The sequence below is a fragment of the Chamaea fasciata genome, unplaced genomic scaffold (assembly GCF_029207755.1).
Source record: "Chamaea fasciata isolate MVZ Bird 193981 ecotype frontalis unplaced genomic scaffold, bChaFas1.0.hap1 SCAF_7, whole genome shotgun sequence".
Taxonomy (NCBI): Eukaryota; Metazoa; Chordata; class Aves; order Passeriformes; family Sylviidae; genus Chamaea; species Chamaea fasciata.
The window spans coordinates 6,444,504-6,466,642 of record NW_027094092.1 but is presented as its reverse complement, the minus strand read 5'-3'; the positions used below and the strand labels follow the sequence as shown (position 1 = coordinate 6,466,642).

General features: G+C 49.3%; 1 protein-coding gene across 5 annotated transcripts; it reads left to right on the top strand.

Annotated features, from left to right (window-relative positions):
- The first annotated feature begins 363 nt into the window (after positions 1 to 363).
- RAB3IL1 (RAB3A interacting protein like 1) lies at positions 364 to 21,717 on the top strand. 5 transcript variants are annotated; one of them, XM_066187302.1, is made up of 14 exons: positions 2,618 to 4,101; positions 4,365 to 4,599; positions 4,778 to 4,873; positions 6,290 to 6,367; positions 6,932 to 7,147; positions 7,973 to 8,098; positions 8,840 to 8,968; positions 9,057 to 9,169; positions 9,481 to 9,504; positions 10,800 to 10,899; positions 11,505 to 11,571; positions 11,915 to 11,993; positions 18,101 to 18,177; positions 18,949 to 21,717. In XM_066187302.1, the coding sequence occupies exons 2-14, from the start codon at positions 4,426 to 4,428 to the stop codon at positions 18,954 to 18,956; spliced, it is 1,287 nt and encodes a 428-aa protein (XP_066043399.1). In that variant the 5' UTR covers positions 2,618 to 4,101; positions 4,365 to 4,425; the 3' UTR covers positions 18,957 to 21,717. The 5 variants fall into 5 exon arrangements, with proteins under 5 accessions (XP_066043396.1, XP_066043397.1, XP_066043400.1 ...); XM_066187299.1 differs by lacking the exons at positions 2,618 to 4,101; positions 9,481 to 9,504 and adding an exon at positions 364 to 578; XM_066187300.1 differs by lacking the exons at positions 2,618 to 4,101; positions 7,973 to 8,098; positions 9,481 to 9,504 and adding an exon at positions 368 to 578.
- The last annotated feature ends 422 nt before the right edge of the window (positions 21,718 to 22,139 follow it).

Below are 22,139 nucleotides of genomic sequence, written 5' to 3'. Positions count from 1 at the left end.
GCATCTCCAGGACATCCCTCTCAAAGCTTCCTGTACTATCAGTTCTCATCCTTCCTGCCTTTGTTGTCTCCTGGAAGCACTTCTTTCTTTCTACCTTTCTAATCCAAGGACCTTCTGTCGCTGCTGGCCAAGCCTAGGGAGTTAATAATTACAAAGACTAATTACTTCTAGTGCTGCTTTGCAGAGCTGAAGATCTTTCACCTCCTCCCAAAAGTTCCCTGAAGATAGCAAAGGTTGCAGCCAGAGACACAAACATCCCGGACACTCTGTTCTCAGACTTCAGAGCATGGGCTTGGCCTGTGCTGTCCCCATGGACCCCAGCCATGAGGCAGGGCAGGACTGGAAGTGACACGGACACCCAGAAGATGCTGGGGCAGAGAACTGCTCCCTGTGTGGTATCCACAGCAAAATCCTGCAGTGGACAAGAGGATCACCATGTCTGACTCTCCTGCCTCTGGCACTGGGTCTGTCCCAGAGGCAGAGGATGGACAAGCTGAGAGCAGGGAGGGAGCTGTTGCTGTGTGTGACGGCTCCAAAGGCATACGGCTGACTGGAGGGAAGCCTAGAGCAATGGCAAGGTAGGATGTGATGGGAAATGTCCTCTGAGGACAGGAGCAGTTTTGGGCTCAAAATTCCAATGCTGTCAATCCACAGGTGGCAATGGGATCAACTGTGGGGCAGGGGTGACAGCAGGAGTGGTTTGCCTGTTGGGTTCCAAGCCCAGTGCTCCCCTCGAAGTATAAAAACCCTGGACAATCAGCAGCCTTTTTTCCCCCAGCCAGACTTCCCCCATCCTTCCATCTTCCTGCATTTACGTCCCAGGTTTCCCCTCTGTATTGGTTTTGTGTGGCACCGTTTTGGTAGTGGGAGGCTAGAGGGGAGCAGAGATCCACCTGCAGCCCATGGAGGAGCCCACGCTGGAGCAGAGGCATGCCCGAAGGAGACTGTCACCCACAGGGAGCCTGTGCCGGAGCAGGGTCCTGGCAGGACATGTGAAGAGAGGAGCCCACGCTGGAGCAGCCTAGTCCTGGAGGAATGACCCTGTGGAAGGGATCCACGCTGGGGCAGTGCATGAAGAACTCCTTGGAGAAGGAGGATTTCTCCCGTGGGAGGAACCCCACGCTGGAGCGGGGGCGGAGTGTGAGGCATCCTTCTCTTGAGGAAGGAGAGGCAGCAGAGGCAGCAGCCCCGATTCCCCATCCCGCTGTCGGGAAGGAGGCGGAGGAAGCCAGGAGCTATTCCGAGCCGGGGACGAACAGCGGAGCAGAGGGACGGTTGTTGGGCATTTCCTTTTCCCTCCCCACTGCCCCGCGCTGAACTGATGGGTGACAAGCGCCGCTAACTCGCAGCTCCAGCCCGTTGTGCCCGGGGTCCGCAGAGCGGCCCCGCGGGCCCGGCGGCGCTCAGGGCGCAGCCGCGCCCGCGTCACGTGGGCGGCGGGGCCGCGGCGGCTCGGGCTCCGCTCCGGCTCCTCCGGGCACGGCTCCGGCGGCGGCTCTGATCCCGCTCCGGCTCCTCCGGGCACGGCTCCCGCTCCGCCTGCGGCTTCTCCGGGCGCGTCTCCGCTTCTCTCTCCGGCATCTCCTCCGGACCCAGCTCCGGCTTTTCCCCCGGGCACGGCTCCCGCTCCCGGTGCGGCTGCCCCGGCCATGGGGGTGGCGGCGGGCGCGCCTCCGCCGTGAGCAGCAGCAGCAGCAGCGGGACCCAGCGATGTTGCGGGGGTAGGTGCGGGTCTGGACGGGGAAGGAGTGGCGTCCATATGCCGGGGCTCTGTGTCTCCGTAGAATCCTGGAACGGTTAGTGTTGGAAGGGCTCTTAAAGTTCATCTTCTCCTGCCACGGGCAGGGTCGCCTTCCACTAGAAACGGGTTGCTCCAAGCCTTGTCCAGCCTGGCATGGACACTTCTAGGGATGGGGCGGCAATGGCTTCTCTGGGAAATCCATTCCATCACCCTCACGGGGAAGAAATTGTGTGGAAGCCAAGTAAGGAGATGGAATAGGGAGACAGCAGCATCCCCAGACACGGGACTTGGCGTTTCATTGCTGAGGCAAAGACAAGAAACACCGATGTGTGTTCAGCTATAATGTAATAACATAAAAATATAATTATCACTGCCAGATGCTTTGCCAAACACTTGAGGGATGATGCTGAGCACACATGGGATGATGAGCCACTCTGGACTGATGCTGGTCCGTGGTGGTGCAGGTCAAGCGTCCGTCCCGATGGGGATGGAAAAGTCAGGCCCTGCTCCCAAACCTGCGGGTGGGAGTTGAACCTGGAGAGAGCCAGAGGCTGCTTGCACGGGAAACAACCCCGTCGGATCAGTGCTGCAGGAAACATGTGGGGCCCACTGGAAAAAGTGCAGATCTTGCACATTTTTTTGCTTTTTCTACAGAAAACAACTGTAGAAGGTTGTGGCGTGCTGGGACTTTTTTTTTTTCCCTTTTTTTTTCCTTTTTTTTTTTTTTTTTTTTTTTTTTTTTTTTTTTTTTTTTTTTTTTGTGTGTGTAGTTTGCATTTCTTGTGTCAGTGCGTGACACTTAGGATATGATCCATTTTTCCTGGAAAGGCAGCTAGCTACCAGTCAGCAAGAGAGGGAGTGTTTGTGATAGTCCTTTTGGTCTGTGGGATTGGATTTCAGAGCTCCACCTGGACACTGAGCAAAATCCAGCATAGCCAAGGCTTCCATAGGGATTCTGTTTGCATGACAGAGAGTAAGAATGAGCTATTCCATCACAGATGATTTTCCAGGATATGTTTTTTGGCATTACAGTGTGTGGGTGGGACTGTTTAATTCCTCCATATCCTCCAGTTTTCTTCCGTAGTGAGTGGAAATACGCTGAAATATTTGTCTCCTTAGGCAACTTTCAGTTGAGAATTAGAGAGTCATAAAGGACCAACATTATTTTTTCTTCCTGTGGGTTAGATTAAGTGTATTCATATCAGTAGACTGGTGAAATGTCCCTTTTCCTTGCTGCTTCTTTGATTTATTATTTTTATTCTCTGTGCTCTGGTTTCCTTGCTCCTTTCTGATGTGATTTCTTCCCAGTGTTCAGAGAGTTCTTCACGTGTATTTTTCCACATGCTTTCCTATAATACCTGAGCTGATTTAGCTGGGAGCTGCTGCTTTGTTCCCTCTTTGGAAGGTGGCTGTGGGCAGTTTGGGGGGCACAGAAAGGGAGAAATTAGAGTGGAAAAGGTGATAGGACACTCTTGCACTGAGGAGATAAGCCCAGCCTGTGTGGAGTCAGAGTAAGGGGAAGGAGCATGGCCTAGCTGGAATGCAGGAGAGGAAAACACTGAGATGGAGCAAAGGGAAGAGGAAAAAGTGAACCTGAGCAAAAAAAGTGATGGCTGCTCTGCAGGAGGAGGTGGTGGGCAAGGAGCAGTGTCCAGGAGTGTGGGAGGAGGTGAACAAAAAGAAGGTCGCCAGGGCTTGTGAGCCAGAGATAAGCAGCAGCAGGTTAATCTGCAGCGCAGTGTCTGTGTCTGGGCAGGATAGAAAACTTCCACATGGGGAAGGCTTGGACACGCTGCCCCTGCCTTCAAATGGAGGGAGATTCCATGGGGAGAGTTCAGTGAGGAAGAGGAGTAATGCAAATACTGCAGTGACAGCAGTGCCCTGCATGCAGGCACTCAAATGATGTTTTCTGTTCCTAAAACTTCTCCAGCATCTCTGTTAATTAGGGAGTTGACAGCGCACTGGGGTGCAGTGTCTTAGGTGACTCTTCTGGTTTCTTCTTTCTAGCACATCTCTGCTTGCTGGCCACTGAATCTAAAAAATAGGGCTTTGACCCAGCTTGGGGAAAATACACTGGTTTAGACAGCTCTGTGGAGGATTTCAGTGGGAAATAGGTGGGAAAATAGGTTAAATCTGTTAAAAATAGATTTTTTTTTTTTACCTTCTGAAGCAGGTGCAGGAGGTAAGGGAGGGCAGGATTGGACAATGGAGGGGATTGGGGTCTTTATAATAGAAATTGGAAAGCTGTATTCTTTTTTTTTTTTTTTTGTTAATTCAATAGGGAAGTCTGACCTTAGGTCTACTGGGTGTATCCTGGAATCCTAAAAATCCATCTGCAGGGTATTTCTCTTGGACAGCAGGTGAGAATGGGATCCCTGGAGGAGCTGTCCTTAGTTCTTCTGCCTTATCCTGAGTTAATAAGGACAGCCTGCCAAACGGGTAAAGCACTTCCATAGGGATGCAGGACAAAGGAACAGGTGCAGCTGTTGCTGCCCAAATTCTTCCCCATCACCCTCCCTGCCTCATTCCCACTGCTTGTGCCTGGGACTGAATATGTTGTGAGTGTAGGAGGAAGGCTCTGGATCACCCCCACACTGATTTTCCCTGTGCTGTTACCCCACAGCCAGGTCAGTTTTGAGGAAGAGAGCCAGAATCCACCCGCTGTGGGACACTGGAAGCCCCTGATGCCATCCAAAGGTGACAAGGAGGAGCCAGAGAGTGGATGCCAGGATGCTGGAGGTGTGCATGAACCCCAGTCCGTGGAGCAGCTCAACGTGTCCCGGCTGCGCAGCTCCTCAGTGGAGATCCGGGAAAAGGGCTCTGAATTCCTGAGAGATGAGCTGCACAAAGCACAGAAGGTGAGCCCCAGAGTTTTTAGGAGCTCCTGGGGAGGGTGGCACAGGTTGGAGCAGGGGGGGCTTTCCTAGAGGTCGTGTCAGGAATCGGGTCAGGGATCAGGTGCTGGGGTGGGGAGGAAGGGCTGTAATTGACAGGCTGGGGGCAGGGCATTCCTATCCCTCTCCATTTCCTCTACAGGAGCTGAAGCTCAAGGACAAAGAATGTGAGAGATTGTCCAAAGTCAGGGAACAGCTGGAGCAGGAACTGGAGGAGTTAACAGCCAGCTTGTTTGAGGTACCACCCTCTTCCTTTTCCCATCATTTCTTAAGCTAAGCTTACATCCAGCTCCTTTAAGACAGGCTTTCCCTAGACTTCTGGCCATCTCCTCCCACAGTTTCCTCCTCTCCCCTGTTGTTCTTTCCCACTTGGAGAAGCAGAGCTGGCCAGTGCTGCAGGTGGAGCCTTTTCCTGGATTTCTTTCCCCTTCTAGCAGCTGTGGGGTGGCATAAAGAGCACAGTAGTTATGGTTCCAAAATGTGGGAATGCCTGGAGCTGGAGCCAAGCACAGCCCTCTGTCCCTCTCCATGCCTGCTCTGTAGTCTGGGCAGCCGCTGTGTAATAGAGACGATTCCCTGGCTCATCCCAGCCCTTGCTGGGAGTTGGGACCATGCTGGATGTCCTCATCCACCCAGCTTCAGTGAGTGTCCAGAAGGCCTGTTGGTTGTTGGCTTGGTTTTGTTTTGGTGATTATTTTTGTTGTAATGTGATTCTTGCCAAGCTGTATCCTGGCAAAATCCCATTCACCAGCAGCTCTAATGTCTGGATCTGTCTGGATAATGAGGAAAGCCAGAGCCCATCTGTGCCTTTGAAACACAGGGCTGTGAGAGCCAAGGGAGCACCCGCCTCCCAAAATTTTGGCTGCCTGAGCCCAGAGTGATCTTGGAGATCATGTTGCCGAGGGCTGTCCCCTTCCTTTCTTTGGTGGTCTTGGCCAGATGTTGCTTCCAGATTTCAGGGAGGCCCTAGCTGGGCTTCAACCCGCTCCCCTCTTCCTGTGGGAGAAGTTTCTAAGCCGGTTTCCACATTTGGTCCCCACCTGAGCTCCAGGTCCTGCTGTGTCACAGCCGTGCCTGGGGCAGTGGGGATCAACTACTCCGAAAGGGAAGTGGGAGCAAAGTGCAATAGCAAGGCAGGCAAGAGCGATGCTCTCACCAAGACATGGAGCAGCAAGTCTGGATCAGGATCAGAGCCACAAGCAGCAGTCAGGGTCAGGAATCAGTGCAGGGATCACCCAGCAAGGCTGCAGTGACTGCAGGAGCCAGGTTGAGGTGAGGTTGGAGTCGCAGGGCTGTTGGAATAGGGGCAGGCACAGCTGTGGTGTGGAACAGGTGGGTTCCAGTGTTAAAGCAATTCCCAAGGGCAAGGAAAGGCAGGTCCTTGCTTCTGGCATTCTTCTCAGCAGCCCCTATCAGTGAGAGATGACCTTGGCTAGCTAAACTCCTTAACTTAGCCAGCTACAGTCCTGGAAAGGGGAGTCTTCTCTGGGAAATTCTGAGGGAAGGCTCTGCACAGCTGAGGAACAAACCCCCTGGATGTGGCAGGGATGTCTGTCCCCTTGCCTGGAACACATGATGTGGCAGATCTGTGACCTGCCTTGTTGGCTCTGTGAGCTGGGGTGCAGCAGGTGGATTAAAACTCTCTCTGGTGCAGGAAGCCCACAAGATGGTGAGAGAAGCCAACACCAAACAGGCTGCGGCAGAGAAACAGCTCAGGGAGGCCCGGGGCAAGGTGAGTGGGTGACTTCATTTTTGGGGTTGGTGTGGTGGCATCTCTGCCCAGCCTGGCCACAGGGCTGTTTGTTGGCTGAGCAGAGTGAAGTGTAGCTTCATCTCTCTGGAATGCTCTGGTCCCTTTCCGGCAGACACTTGAGTGAGAGGGAAAAGGCCTCACAGACATCCTTGCAGTCTCCTGTTGATCCAATTCTCATTTGGGAAATGGATCCACAGAGAAATAATGAGTTTAATTGTCACTGCTCTGGGATGGAAGGATAGAGCAGGGACCCAGGGAGTTGGAATTTCCTGACACAGCTGCACCACAGGCCTGCTCAAATGGCTCCATCTTGAGGAGAGAGAAATTTCTTTGACGTTACCAGTTCTGAAAAGAGCCTGGGGCAAAAGGGCTAGATTCCCAAACAGCTGCTGTTTAAAATTCTGAGTGATGGTGGCACTGGGAAGATGGGAAGAGGCATCGTGGCTGGGCTTGTAGCTGCTTCCCTGTGGTTTCAATGTTTGATGGGGTGCAGCAAACTGGAGTCCAGCAGGTGCTGAGGGTGACTCTTGCTTGTGTCCCCAGATTGACATGCTGCAGGCAGAGGTGACAGCCCTGAAGACGCTGGTGATCACATCTACACCGTCCTCCCCGAACCGGGAGCTGCACCCTCAGCTGCAGAGCCCTTCCAAAGCTGGCTTCAGGAAGGGCCACGGGCGGAACAAGAGCACCAGCAGCGCCATGGTGTCAGCTGCCAGCCAGAATGTGGGTCCAGAGCCTGTCAGCCGGGAATGCAAGGAGGTGGGTCAGGGACATTCGCTACATTGGCCTGGGAGCTCAGGGCTCAGACTCTCCACAGAGCTCTGTGGTCTCACTGAGCAGCTGTTTGTGCCTTGTTCCCTAAATTTGTGCTGAGGCAGGTGCTGGAGGGTTTCCTTTTGCGGGGGTTTCCTCTTTGTCGGGACAGGAAGCAGCTGAGGGATCACTGAGGGGCAGATCCAGGGGGTGCCGGTGCTGTGAGCGGATATCGAGAGCTGCTGAGCAGAAGCCAGTTCCACTAGCCAGATGTGGACACAGCTGTCCTAGGAAGCAAATAGGAGGCACTTGGTCAGGAAAAAAGAAACTGATAAAGAATGTGGTGGGGGAATATGTCTCACTAGTGGTTTTTTGGGAACTGCAGCCTGTGTTGTGAGTAACTGTGGTGGGAACACAAGACTTGTTAAAGATTTGGATCTGTTATTTCTTCATGGGGGCAACTTCCACAGGGTGCAGATCTCCTGGGATTTCAAATTTCAAGGCTCAGCCTCCAGAATGCCCAGTGTTGTGTATCAAGGATGGGATGGGTTTTTTGTTCCTCAGAATCCTTATGTGAGAGGTGATAAAAGGGAACCAGAGAGTTGGTGCTCTATGGGAAAGATCCTAAATTGAGCCTAAAAATGGTTCCCCTTTTTGCACCTCATGCTGAAGTCTAAAGACGTGGCTTGTGACCCTGTGGTGCCTTGAGGACCATGCTCAGTTCCTGCAGGGGAGGACTTGAGCCTTTCTCTGTATCTCATGTTTTTTGCCTCCCTCTTTGCCTGTCTCTCTAAACTTCTTCACTGTCTGTCTCTCCCTCTGCCATCCAAGTCTGGTTTCCCTGCTCTTCTCTCCCTGCTCCTTTGCATCCTCCCTGGGAAGGCTATCCACATCACCTATGAGCCAGGCTGGCAGGCCTTGGGAGCAGATGCTTCCTCCTCCTCCTCCTCACGGCAGGTAACCAACCTCTGGGAACGGGTGGGACCCACCTGCCTCTCACGCTTCCAGCCTTTCACTTCCAGCTTCCTTTTATGCTAATCTCCATTTTTTTTTTCCTTTCATTTTGTTTTACTCCATTTTTTTTCCATCTTGTGGCTCTGAAGCTGTTGCTGGTCCCAGGTGAGCAGTCTCCATGGCACAGAGGGGATGTGCTGGAATCCGGACTTTCCAGCTGCGTTCACTCATGTTCGTTGTGTTGCTCAGCTTACTTTTATTTTTTCCTTTCAGAAGCTTTTGTTGGGCTTGTAGGAGCTGCTCTGTCAGTCATGTTGGTGCTTTGCCCAGTGATCCATCTGGGATTTAAATGCCAGATCCCACAGAGTCTTCTATTGCTCTTCAGCTGCTCCCATCATTCCTGCCATGGGTTGAGCGTGCACTTCATCAATTCAGTGGTTGTGTGGTGGCTTTCTTGCAACCACAGGAAAGAGGAAAAGCCACCTAGAGGAAAATGGGATAGAGAGGTGCCTGTAGGCTTCTGGCACACACAGCCCAGGGTGGCTGTGCCACTCTGACACAGAACTGCTGCTGGGTGGGAAACGAGAGATCCTTGGAGCCAGGCAGCTTCCCTCGGATACTTCTGTGATGTCTGAGCCTCTCCAGATGGCAGAGCAGATGTTTCATGGGTTTCCTGCATAGTAACAGGTACCTTCTGAGATGATATTCCTCCCTCTTCCCCCTCCCCCTGGACATTTACTGCAGGTCGACTCCATTTTATTTGCTGAGTTCCAGGCCTGGAAGGAATCTCCAACTTTGGATAAATCCTGCTCCTTCCTGGACAGAATTTACCGAGAAGATGTAGGACCTTGTCTGGATTTCACCAAGCAGGAGGTGAGTGCTGGGAAAAGCAGGAGCAGCTGGCAGCTCTGGAGTGTTACCTTCCTGGAATTCATTCCTGCTCTCCCTTGTTTTTCTGCAGCTGTCAGAGCTGGTGCGAGTGGCTGTGGAGCAGAACACCCTCACCATCGAGCCAGTGGCTTCCCAGACTGTCCCTGTGGGGAAGATGGCAGCAGAAGAGTGTGGTGGCCCCAAGTAAGGACTGTGTCTCTCTGCCTTGTCCCCTTCTTGCTGCTGGTTTGTCCCCTGCCATGGAGTGGTGTGACAAGCAGCTTGGGGCCACCTCACACTAGCAGGAGTGATGTGATATTCCAAACAAAGAGGAGGGATTTTATTCCGATATTAAATTTAAGTCCTTTCTTACCTTCCAAGGTGTCCCTGTGACAGAAGGGATGTGCAGGTTTCCTACCACTCTCCTGCAAATTATTCCCCAAACAACCCATCCTGTGTTTATCCTTACCGCTTTCCTTTTGGTTTTTTAAAATTTTATTTTTTTGTCTTCACAGTGGCTTCCGGTCACAAATCCTAATGTAAGTGAAATATTTATTGTTCAGCCAGTGATCAAAGGTCTCTGGAGCATTAACAAGTCGCTAACTCAGTGCCATGTGGCAGCTTGGAGGCTTTTGCTGAGCTGACCTAACTCTTTAACCCTGTTTAAGTTCCACCCAGGCAGGGTGGGAAGGAACTCATTTGCAATAAAAGGCCCAAAAGGACTTTGTTCCCTTTTTTCCCAGATGCAAAACACTGATTTCTATGGCAGTTTTGGTTAGTTTGGTTGTGATAGCTGTGGTTTTACACCAAGTGGTACCAATCAAGCAAGAGTCACTCTTTTCCAGGATGTTGCAATGCTCAAATATGTGGCTTCTTACTGGTATCTTGTTTACAAAGGTTTTGGTCATCCTGCACCTCCTAGGAATTTAATCTCCTCAAGTTGTGTTAATACCTGGTCAATGATTACTTCTCCTTGCATCAGGACACTTGGAACCTGTGCTTCCACTCTTGGCTAATGTTTTCCTTGAGAGTAGTGGCAAACAAGCCCAGGGACAAGCTCAGGAGCTCTCTGAAATATCTGCTCCCCTCTGCTCTCACCTCCTGTGGCTCCCCAAAGAAGTTTTTTTGCAGTTTGGGAGTGATGTTCCTCTTCCTGCTGAGTCCCTGAGGAACGTGGTGATAACTGTGCACTAGAAAATTCTGCTTTATTGCTTAAAGTGGTGATGGGATAAGCTGCCTTGCAATAGCAGGAGAAAAGGGAAGAAAATAAAGGACTGCTGCACCCCTTGCTCATGATTGTTTAGAAAAGGCTGTTTTCACCCTCTGAAATCTTAAAATTGGGAAGCCACGCTCCTATCCTGTCTGCCCAAGGAGGGGCTGACTTGTTTTGAGTTCTTGGTATGTGCAAATCCTGCTCAAATGCTGGATTTACCTGTTTTGAGGCCAGCTTTGGTGCCCAGCCAGCATGTTTACATCTCACCCAGGAAAGCTGATACACCTGAGCCTGCCCTGGAATGTGGGGAACATGTGCAGAGACCAGGGGACTCTGGTTGTGCTCTGCTCCAGCCTCACCTCTTTAATATTTCCTGTGGTTTCCTCTGGGGCTGTGTTTCAGGGAAAATGTGCTTTCCCCTAAAGTCTCCTAAACTTGCTATTTATGGAATATTTCCAGGGGTGAAAGAATATCAGCCACGGTTTGTTTTTTTTTCCCCTCTTCACGCTGCCTGACCCAGGAGCGGCTTCTGATCTTTCACTTCCATCTCTCCAGGTGGCTGAATTGCTGGATCTGTGCTGTGCCACTGGATTGCTGAAGTGCTTTTCCCTTTTCCTGCAGGAAATGTGCTCTGAGTGGCCTCCCCAGGACCTGCAAGCACCGGATCATGTTGGGGGATTCTGGGAATTACTACTACATTTCCCCTTCCTGCAGGGCCAGGGTGAGTCCTTCACCTCCCCAGGGTGCCTTGACCTTCTGAAATTATTTCATGCTCTGTAGTGGATGAGTTCCTGAGGGTCAGCCCTGGAACTGAGGAGAAACTGTGGGATTTGAGGTCATTCCTGAGGTTGAGGTGGTTCTTAGTTGATGATGATTAGGGGCCAGATCCAGCTCTTCCTTCTACTTTCAGATAACCTTCAATGTGTTCACTTTCCGTGATTTCATTCAGTACAGAGCTTTGATTGTTTGGCTTTATTGTTATTATTTAATTCCCCTTTGTAAAACACAATAATTTTCTGCTCTTTAGAGGCTGTTGCTGTTCCAGTCAGATCTGTGCCTGGCTGTGGGAACAAACTGTCCTTTCCGTGGAGGGGAGGGAGAAGGTGGATCATTTGTTAATATTGCTGTTGAAGCTCTTGTTCAGTGAAGGATTTTAGAAGTTAATTCTTTCCTGAGCTGCATTTTTGAAGGGCTGATCCCACAAAAAGTTGTTTTTTGTGCACGGGTTTGACTCATTTTCGTTATTTGCAGCAAAGTAATGTCTCAAATCTTTCTTCCTTTTTTTTTTTTTTCTTTTTCCTCCCCCTCTTTCCCTCTGTCGTGCAGATCACAGCAGTGTGCAACTTCTTCACTTACATCCGCTATATCCAGCAAGGCCTGGTGAGGCAGGATGGTAAGATCTGGGCTCCAGTGGGATGCTTTCTGTGGAGGCAGCTGGGAGGAACTGGGAGGAGCTGTTTGGAGTGACAGGAGTGGGGCCAGCTGGGGTTGTCTTTGAGAAGCAGATAAAAGAAAGCATGAGGGGAGGAGTGGAGCATCTCTTCCTTGCTTATCAGCTTACTGGGAGCTTTGCTCTGGGGTGGAGCTGGTCAAGGGTGACCTGATGGGCCTATCCTGCTTCCCTCCCCTTTGGGAATGCTGGGAGCACAGCAGAGCAGGAGCTGGTGGCCAGCTGTGCCCTCCTTACCGATTTTTTTGTGTTTTTCCCCCTTCTCTGCCCCGGTTGTGCTTTGCAGTGGAGCTGATGTACTGGGAGGTCATGCGGCTCCGGAGGGAGATGTCTCTGGCCAAACTTGGATTTTATCCCAGCGAGATGTAAGCAGAGCCCTGAGCGTGGAAGGAAACTGCTCCTGGAGGAAGGGCTTGGAGTGCAGTGCCTGTCCTGCTCCCTCCCACCTTTCCTCTGCCTTTAGCAAGGAGCAAGAGGCATAAGTTCCACCTTCAGCTGTCCCACTCCTCCAAGTGTGACTGGAATGCAGCTGCCACGCTGCCCCTGGAGCTGGGCTGGCCCTGGCTGCTCCAGGATGGCCATCCATGGACTCTGGAGTCTCCTATATGCAATGTATATCCGTTTTTTTAAAACCTTTTGTTTTTATATACAGCCTGCTTTGGCATAACCCGAGGCCAGGCCTGTGCAGGGTGGGAATTCTGGACCTTCCTTGTGAGCCAGCCCATCAGGACAGATGCTGGCTGTCTGTTCCACTTGTTTGTTTGGGATGGAGGGTGCTGTCCCCGAGGTCCTGCTGACCACAGCAGCCCTGAAAATGCCAGCAGAGCACAATAATCTTGAACAGTTTGTTTCTAAGTACTTCCTTGTTCCTTTTCAAGGAGCCTGTGAGAGAAGCTTGTTGCCAGCAGAGTCACAAAGAGGGATTTGTTCCTGCTTTTAGCTGGATGTTTGGCACTGGGTTATGCAGGCTGGGGAATGGCTGGAGCTGTGCACCTGGGGCCTCCAGCAGAAGAAAGAGTGCGGGGAAATTCCCTAACTCCCAGCTGGCTGCAGGATTTTTTCCCCCTGGACTCGGGAATCTGCTGCAGTTGTTGGAGGCAGATGCAGGACCCTGTGACAGTCCCTGGTATGACGTCCCCCATGATGCTCCTAAACACAAACCTCACCCACAAACAAGCTGGAGCTGTTCCTCCTCTTGAGGGAGCTTTGGGCAGTCCTGTTCCCACTCTTCAGGCAGAACCCATGTTCCCAGGTTGGGCTCTTTGTGTCTCCAGGAGGAGAGTGCCCAGGCTGGGCAGTCCCAAAGCCCAGAGATTCCTTCCCAGTGTTACACCAGACCTCGAGATGCCTGTCCACTGGGAATCACAACTTTTCCTGGGCTGCCATTCCCTGGTGAAGGAATCTGAGACCTCTTTGTGTGCACATGAGGGATGTGACTGAGGTTCCTGCCTGCCCCAAAATGTGCTGGGAGAGAGGGATCTCAGTGGAGCTGTAGGAATGCACAAGCCTGACACATCCTGAACTCAGACGCAGGTTTATTAAAGCCATGACAGTATTTTGTACCTAATTTAGCCTTTTTTAAAGTGACTCTGGAATCAGCTCAACCACTCTGGGGTTCTCACTTCTGCCACCCTCAGCAAGCTGGTGCCCATCCTCAGCTCCATAATTCCATCATCTCCTGAAGGATATAACAGTAGGAACTCATTTTTTCTTCCACTGAGCTGCTGGATTTTGCCTAGGGGAAAGAGAAATAACACAGCTTTGGTTTCCCCAGCTGTGATTTCAGCTCAGTGAATTCCACCCCTGAAATTTCTCCCTGCATCTCTTCCCCCTGTCCTTTTGATCTCTCCATGTCTTCCTGTGCCATGAGCTGCTACACTGCACAAACGTTGCAGCATTGGGAATGAGATGTTCTCTCTGGGTGGGAGATCTTTTCGTTTGTGGGGTATTTTTTCCCCCTCAGTGTCACGTTGAAAAGCACTTTGAGACAGGAGGAACTGGAGCAATGCTTTGTCTGGGGTTGTCTTGCATTTCAAATGAAGCAGAGAGAACAGTTGGTGGAGGAAAATGAAGTCACTCCGTTTGCTGCGGGATGGTTGCACCCTGCTCTTTCATAAAGGAAAATAAACATATGCTATTAACCTCTACAAGCCTGGTTGGAGCTGGAGGTTTGGGGTGCTTGGGGTGCAAGAGAAAAGCCTACAGGATGGGGTTTGGGATGCTTTTATTCATCAGAGCAGGTACCTGTTCTTCCTGAGGGAAGCTGAGGCTTCTCCTCCTCGGTTGTGTCTCCTTTAATTTGCTGGCTTGAAACGCTGCACGGGTGCTGGGTAATTGGAGGATCTTCCTCTCTCCTGATCAGTCTCCCCTTCTCTCAGCAGGCAGAGGTTTTGGGTCACTCTGGTTTCACTAAAACCACTTTTTCTCCTCCCTGCTCGGCTCTGCACATTAACGTGGAAGATCTCATCCCCCCTGGGAGATGACATGGGAGAGCTGTGTACAGAAAGGGATTTAATTTCATATTCTATTAAAAAGCCACACAAGAATCTGGTTGTGCAGCACAGTCAGGCAGCCACGAGAGGGCACAGGCAGCCCAGGCAGGGACTCTTCCCTTCCTCATTCCCTCCCTGTCTTCCCTGGGAGAATGGAGCATCTCCAGGTCGGACCCGCTTCTGACCATCCCTGCAGTGCCTTGACAGGAATACATTCTTGGAGCTTCCCTGTGTTGCTGGGAAAGGAAATTGGGCAGCAGGAGAGTGGAAAGGAAAGGAAGGCTTTGGATTGTAAAGGATGGTCAGGTGAGAGACTGGGAATGTTTTGCTGTGTCTGGGTCTTTCGGTGTAATGTCAGCAGGGATTGCTGTCAGAAACTTTCCTGTGACGCTGGCTTCTAAACTTCTAATGTATGAGAAGACATACATTACATCCCAACCTTTTCCACCAGAACTTTCCTGCCGTTTTTCCCCTCATAAATAAACCAGAGTTTGAGTAGAGTTTTTGGATCCTCTGATACCTCCTGCAATCTTCCTTGCATCTATTTGCCCCCACAAAGGGTCTGCCAGCCTGTCCTGGGCCAAAACAAAGAGCTTCAAAGGGATGGGAGTTCAAAAATCTGCTTTAATAGATGTGTTTGACTTGTTTGATTTTGTTTTTATCCCTGTTTCTGTCGAGTTTGGGAGAGAAAAGGGATATATAGATATTTGAATGATGGTGGAGGCTAGTGTTGTGCACAATGAGGTGCTTTTAAGCATTTGGATATTAGTATTTGAGAAACTGGGATCTAGACCAGAGAGATTTGGTTGCTCCTGGCAGTTCCCTGTGTCTGCTGGCTGTGTCCTTTCCCTGCCTGTGGAATTACTCCAGATTTGCTCAGGGCTGTAAATCAAGCTGTTTTTGCACAGCCGGTCAGGCTGTCCCCACACACCCACGGAGATGGATGGCTCCTGTTTCCAGGAACCAACAAATGAAAGATTTTTTTTTTTTTTAATTATTATTTGCTCCAGGTGCAATCAAGGAAAAGAGAGAAGATAAGCAGTTGGGCTTAGAAAAGTCAGGACTTTACAAGCTTTCCTGACCTTCCTGTAGGATGAATCCATCAAAGCAGTGAGGATCCCTGCAGAACAGGCAACACTGGGCCAGCCATGAGGAAATTCCAGTCATTTCGGACATTCAGGGAACATGGCCCTGCCAGGAAAAAGTCAGATGTCCTGGCACAGCTCTCAGTGTGCACGTGGCACCTAGGGCTGGGGCTGGCTGGCTCTGCCAAGGCAACCCGTTCTTAATAGGAGCAAATCCCTGTGGTGCCACCAGTGCTGGGAGCCAAGAGGTCAGATTTGCTGTTTATCATGTCAATATTCTCATGTTTGTGCAAGGCTCACTGGACTGAGCTGGAAGGTTGACCTTAGCCAGGCTGAAAAGGCAGCTGGACTTTGTGCTGGTTTATATAACTTCCAGAGAATGTTTCACCTCCTTTGGGAGTGGATTAGGAGGGAAAGGAAATGTAGAGAAAATGAGACTTGGCCTAGTTGTAGGCTGAATGTGAGGGCAAGAAGGGAAAATGGCTTTGGAGTGTCCTTAAGATGAAGGAGGGTGGATTTGGATGAGATATGGGGAAGAAATCCTTCCCTGTAAGGGTGCTGAGGCCCTGGCACAGGTTGCCCAGAGAAGCTGTGGTTTCCCTTGGGTCCCTGGAAGTGTTTCAGGCTAGGTTGGATGGGACTTGGAGCAGACTGGAATAATGCAAGGTTTCCCTGCCCATGGCAGGGCTTTGGAATGAGATGAGCTTTGAGATCCCTTCCAACCCAAACCATTCTGGGATTCTGTGATAAATCTGAGCTGCCAGTGGTGCCAGTGGTATCTCAGGAGGTGAGATAGCACTGGCTGGAGTGATGGAGCAGACGGACAGCAGGGAATGTTTAGGAAGGAAAAGATACTCCTTAGCTTTCGTTTGGCTTAATCTGGAAATGATTCCCCTTGTAGGAGAAGACGGAGAAAACATCTGCTGCATGGGGAAAGCTGAGTCACTGGTATAAATCTGGTTACTTACAAGTGACTCCAGTGATGGAAAAGCCATTTGTGCAGGAGTAGAAGTCCCAAAACAGCTCCCATGGGACTGTGCCAGAGAGGGGAGCTGGGAGAAGGAAGCTGAAGGTGTTCCCCAGCAAGCTTTGCAGTGCAAACCCCAGCACTCTCTGTGCTGCTTACAGAGCTTCCAGGGGTGGGCACATAGAACATTCTGAGCTTTTAACTCTGCTAATGCTTCCAGTTTCTGCTCCCTCTGGTTCTGGGGCTGCAGACTCCCCTCTGGCAGACGTAGCCATGGGATTGGCTCAAGGACAGTTCCCTGCCCTTAATTCCCCTGGCTCACTGTGCTAATTCTGCTGTGTTAATCACCTTAGAGTCAATTTAAGGTGCTTCACGCCAGTGGACACTTGGGTGGGTCACAGGTCAGTGACACCTTTGCTCTTTCTGCCTCAGCACCTGGACAGAGGTGACTTGTCCCTTGCCTTTGGTGACCTTCGCCTCTGTTGGGCCACCAGTGCCATCTGGCAAAAGCAGGAGAAAGGAGGGAAGCACCAATCCAACTTCCCATCAAACTGAGGGCAGTAATAAATGATGTCTCAGGAGACCTGGAGCAGTGTCTGATGATCCCATGGTGCTTTTGGGCAAGGGAAATTTTGCACCCCCCCCCAAAATCTTGGTAGTTCTGGCAGATATTACTCTTTAATATGGGAGGGAAACTGGGTTCCAAATCTGATTAATTTCACACTGGAATGATGTTTTTGTGGAGAAGACTTCGTGGGCTGTGTTTGAGTAGTGCCTGAACAAACTGAGTTGGGAAAACCCAAACCCACATTTTTCTGTTGTCAGCAGCTGAGCATCGCTACTTTCTCCTCACTGTGCTGGTTTTAAAAGCCTGATTTTATACACTCAAAATACACAAATGACTTGAGTCCTCAAACCCTCTCTCTTACTGCAGCATGTGTCCCAACACCACCTCATCCAAGAGAGCTTCTCTGAAATCATTTACTAAATATTTCAAAAGAGACCTTAAAAACTGTTCCTCTCTGTTTAGAAAGACATTGCAGAAAGGAAATTGCTTCTTAATCTCTGTCCCCTGTTTTGTGTTTGATTCATTTGTGCATCACAGGGCAGAGCAGGCTCAACATCTCTTTGCTCTTAATTTTTTATTTATTTTACGCACACAGAACCCTTCCCAGGGAATGGTTTGGGCTGGAAGGGATCTCTAAAGATCATCCAGTTCTGGACTTGCCCAGAAGCTCCTGCTGCACCATTCAAGCCCAGACATTCTGTTACTGTGGAGCTGTTGATTTTCTGCAGGGATGTGGAAGGAGTCATGGTGCTGGAATGTTGCTGGAACACTGTGGCTTCACCATTCCTTGCCCTCTAGTGCTGTTGGATTCCGTTTCACTTGCATACCTTCACCAAATCAGGTGTTCAATTTTAGCACTCACTGAGCTCCAGCATGATGGGGAGACAAGAATGAGCAAAGCATGGAACTGGAATTGGCAGCAGCACTTTGATTTCTGTTCACACTTTATTTCCCCCTCCCCAGGGTGATGGTGAAGCACAGGCTGTGCTGCTTTGCTCCATTTGGAGTTGTGAGCATGGTCTAAAGGTTTGTGAACTTGCAAAGGGTGATAATTTCAACTCTGAGTGGTTTACCTGGAGATGCCAGACCAGGAGCTGGCTCCAGCTGAGAAACCAACAGCATCTTCATCTCAGAATCCAAGCTTCCAGGTTTTATCAGGCAATAAGGGAACAAAACACACAGAGAAAGTGCAATATGGCTCCTATATTTTATAAAACACCAACTGCTGCTTAATGAAGGGAAGGCTAATTGAGGGCAATTAAATTAATCAGGCAAGTGAACCAGCCACACCCATTCTAAGGAGGATGGGTGCAATCACAGGCAATTACTGTGATTAATCGTCTCATTGTCATCCCCACAGCCAGCACCTGGCCAAGAAGTTGGGGAGTTACCTAACTGTGCTCAGGAGGATGCTGCAGGCGAAGGTGGTGCTTCCAGGTGAGGATCCTTCTTCTTGGCCTTTTCCCACTCCTTTGTCAAATTTCTCCTGAGCCTCCCTTGACCTAAGCAGCCTGGGCTTGACCTTCAAACTTTGGTGGTTGGCAGAAGGTGGAAAAGCTCTGACATAGGATATTTTAGAGCACATCATCATTCACCCCAGTGAAGCTTACGTTTGTACTCTCCAACCGCTGTGGGGGGTAAATAACACTTTTTATTTTATATTCTTATTTTTTGTATAATTTATGCTTTTTTTATTATATTTTACTTTCTGCTATGGGGCAATGATTCACCTTCTGTCTCCCTCTGGAATTCTGGTTTATTCCCTTCATTCCCTTATTCCTCTTTACAACACGGTTTCCAAATGGATAATAACTGTGTGGCTGAAAATGTGAATGGAATATTCACCTTACAGCAGCTCCAACAATGCCCTGTTCTGTAGAATCCCTAGGAGAGAGGGATGGTGTCAGAAGGACTCAGTATGGAAGTGTTTCTATCTGATATTTGAGGAATTTAGGCTAATTTTTCAATAAAATATATCTGATAACATGATATAACCCAGCATGAACACTGGAAAAAAATTGAGGGTTTTTCAGAGGCTGATCTTGCTGTTGTTCTTGGGTGGGTTTGTTGTTGTTGTTGTTGTTGTTGTTGTTGTTGTTGTTGTTGTTTTGTTTTGTTTTGGGGTGTTTTGGGGGGGGTGTTTGTTTTTTGTTGGTTTTTTTTTTTTTTGGTGTTTTTTTGTGTTTTTTTGTTTGTTTGTTTTAACAGAATTTTAAAAACCTGTTGCAAGAAAGAAGCTCACAAATGTGGCTGCACCATCCTTGGAAATGTTCAAGGCCAGCTTGGAAGGGATAAAAACTGTACATCTTAACACCATGAAGCCATTCCTCCCCATGCTGATGCCACACACAAATTATATTATGAAGAAGTTTCCTGAAACCTCTAGAACTTGGCCCCTGCAGAGTAGGTAAAACGTGATTTTTTTTTTAAGCAATATTGTTCATGGATGAGGCTATTGATTTGTAACAGTTAACTTTTGTGTAAGAGCCCCCTGTGTTTGCACTGGGGGAACCTGTTTATTCTGGGATGAAATGAAAGCCTTAAAAACTGGGTCATTTTCTGCTTTGAGTTCTGTGACACCTCATGGCACCTGCTTTTGAGCAGGATGAGTTTGCCTATGGAGCAATTCCTGTGGACTCTGACAAGCTCCAGTGTTGGTTTTAGGGGACAGATAAGGATAATCTGGCCATCACTTTGTCTCCTGACCCTGGAAAAAAACCTGTGGGTTTCCTTTTTCTGCCCCTCCACCTGATGGGACAGGTTTCAATGGGTTCATCTGGCAGAAACCAGCTCTGTTAAAGGCTCTGGGCTGACCTCGAGACAGTTTTGACCTAAAATCCGCTGCTGGTGTCGACCCAAAACCCACCAAAGCATTAGATGGAGCTGTGGGTTGGAAAAGCTGCTGCAAGGTGCTTGCCACACCCCAGAATAAGCCATGAATGGGCACAAAATGGACTTTAAGAAAATTGGAAAATGCTTCTATGAAGTTTTCACAACAATTTTTTTACCAGCTGCCTCCTCAGACAGTCTGGAGGCTGAGTTTGAGTGGGCAGGCAAATCTTTGACAGGAAAATCTCCTTTCCTTTGGTGTTTGTTCCTAGGACGAGAGGAAGCAGCATTGATCCTGAGATCAGTGAAGGCTAATAAAGAAATCCATCTGTGCTATTAAAGTCAATGGTATCAAAGTAATTCCACTAATTTTACCATGTGAAGTGGAAAAAGAACTTTCCACACTCACTGGCTGACAGCTCCTCCATAAAAAGCCCCAGGAAAACCAAAGGAAGCCATAATAAGCAAGTCTGATTCAGGTCCTTTTTTAGTTTGCTTCCACAGTGTTCTTGGCTTGGGATCTGATTTTGAGCTGCTAAAAAAACCCACAAGGCTAAATCTGAAATTGGAGTTTGAATCACCCTTTATGTCAAATCCCACCCTCTTTACAATTCTGAATTTGAACATGGTTTTGATCTCAGAGCAAAACCTGGATGGTGACATTCCCACCCTAGAAATGTCCTGACTTGCTTAGTTGGCATCTCCATGCCACCTGCTTGTGGGTTTGTATGGCAGAAGGCACTCCAAGAGGGAACAAATTCCCTGAGCACCACTGACTCTGGAAAAAAACCACATAAATCATTTGTATGGTCAACAAATAGTTATGATTTTATTGAGTGGTAGAATACACAAGGAAAAAAAATGTTCTTTTTGAGTTACTGGATTTTTATTTTTTTTTTAGAATTAAAAAAACCCAGGAGCTGTCCTATAAGGAATGTGGGTTTGCTGTTTTAACATTGGAAATGTTAGGGCTTTGTTAGGAAGGCTTTCTCGGGAATGCATCTACTAAGGAAAAGGATGTCTTTGCCCTAATGAAGACCTCAAATTCAGCCAGAGAGCTCAGCCCCTGCAGCAGGGAATGATGGTGCCAGGACATTGGTCCTGACAAGCCTCCCAAGCCCTGTTTCAGTGAGCAGTTGGGATCTAGACTCCTCAAATCCATGCTTGGAGGGAAAACAACAAGGAAAGTCCCCTAATTCCCACTGTGCCTCTCCCTGGAAACTGGGAGCAGTGAGTCCCTGCTTCCAGAGCTGTGGGAGGGGGGGCTCAGTGTAAGATCCAGCTCATTCTAAGGTGCCTGTGGATGTCACCAGTCCCTACCACCCCCTCTAAGCCCCAGCTCTGCCCCTGTCCTGCCCTGTGTCTCCAGCACAGTCCTCCAGGCAGATTCCAGCCATGCTGGGAGATCATGGGACACCTGATTCCAAATTTCTCCTCCTTCACCTCTCAGTATTTTTTCTCCCACTCTCATGCATCCCTCCCAACCCCTGACCTTCCCAAACTTCTCCCATCTCTCATTCTCCTCCTAAAACCCAGAGGCTTCTCCTTGCTGCAGTTTTTGCTTTTCTCTGGCATCCTCGATCATCCTGGTCCTCCATCTCCTACTCCAGTCCCCCACAGTGAGTGGGGAGAACAAATCCAGTCCTTCCCTGGCTGTTGTTTGATTCTCTGCCCTGAAACCAGCTCTGTGTTTCCAGCTCCCCATTGCCATGTGGTGTAGCTGGGTTCAATAAACCCTGGCAGGTTCCCAGCACCTCTTACTGGCTTAGGGTTTGGGGTTTTTTTTCATGTCTGTGTCTCATTACAATACAAATGAATGACCTTTATCACAAGAGAAAGTGGACAAGACTTCATCTCATTATTTTCAGAGAAACTGGTTAGTTAAGAGTCCTCAGAAAGCTAGGCAAAGCTGTGCTGAAAATTCTGTGTTTTGGTCATTTTGATGGCAGATTTTAACCTGCTCGTGTCTCACTCATTGTTGCCTTGTTGGAGACAAAGCTCATGGGAAATTTATATCCATCTACATTTCCAGTCTTACTGAAACTTCTGGAGTATCTCCAGATAAACCTAATTTTACTTGGAAAACAATGATAACAAAGCAGAGTGATCCAGACTTCCACGGCTCTTTGTTTGGGATCTCTTTGACCTTCTCCAATTAAAGAGTGGAGAGCCTGTAGATGGTTTGGGTTGGAAGGGACAATAAAGATCATCCAATTCCACCCTCCTGCCATGGACAGGGACACCTTGCCTAGACCAGGTTGCTCCAAACATCATCCAACCTGGCCTGTAACACTTGCAGGGATGGGGTGTCAACAAGGAATCAAGGCACATAGAAAACAGTTCAAATTCCAAGATAGAAAGCTGGGATTTTTTGGAAGGAGAGGAAAAACCTGTATGAGCCAGAGCGGCTTTGCCTGAAAAAATTATATGTTTTTTGGGGAAAGAAATGCCCATTTGCCTAAGAGCTGATCTTTCCCCAAGATCAACCCAAACAGTTTCCCAAGAAGAAAGGTGAGAAGAAAAGAGGGGGACAGGGCTAAGGAGGAAAACATTTGCTCTGGAAACAAGAC

What these genes read in the sequence shown, in the direction of transcription:
- RAB3IL1 (XM_066187299.1), top strand. Translation starts at nt 436, where the DNA reads ATGTCTGACTCTCCTGCCTCTGGCACTGGGTCTGTCCCAGAGGCAGAG. An exon ending in CCCCTTCCTGCAGGGCCAGG is followed by an intron (nt 10,900 to 11,504) that starts GTGAGTCCTTCA and finishes TCTGTCGTGCAG; the next exon opens with ATCACAGCAGTGTGCAACTT. An exon ending in AGGCCTGGTGAGGCAGGATG is followed by an intron (nt 11,572 to 11,914) that starts GTAAGATCTGGG and finishes TGTGCTTTGCAG; the next exon opens with TGGAGCTGATGTACTGGGAG.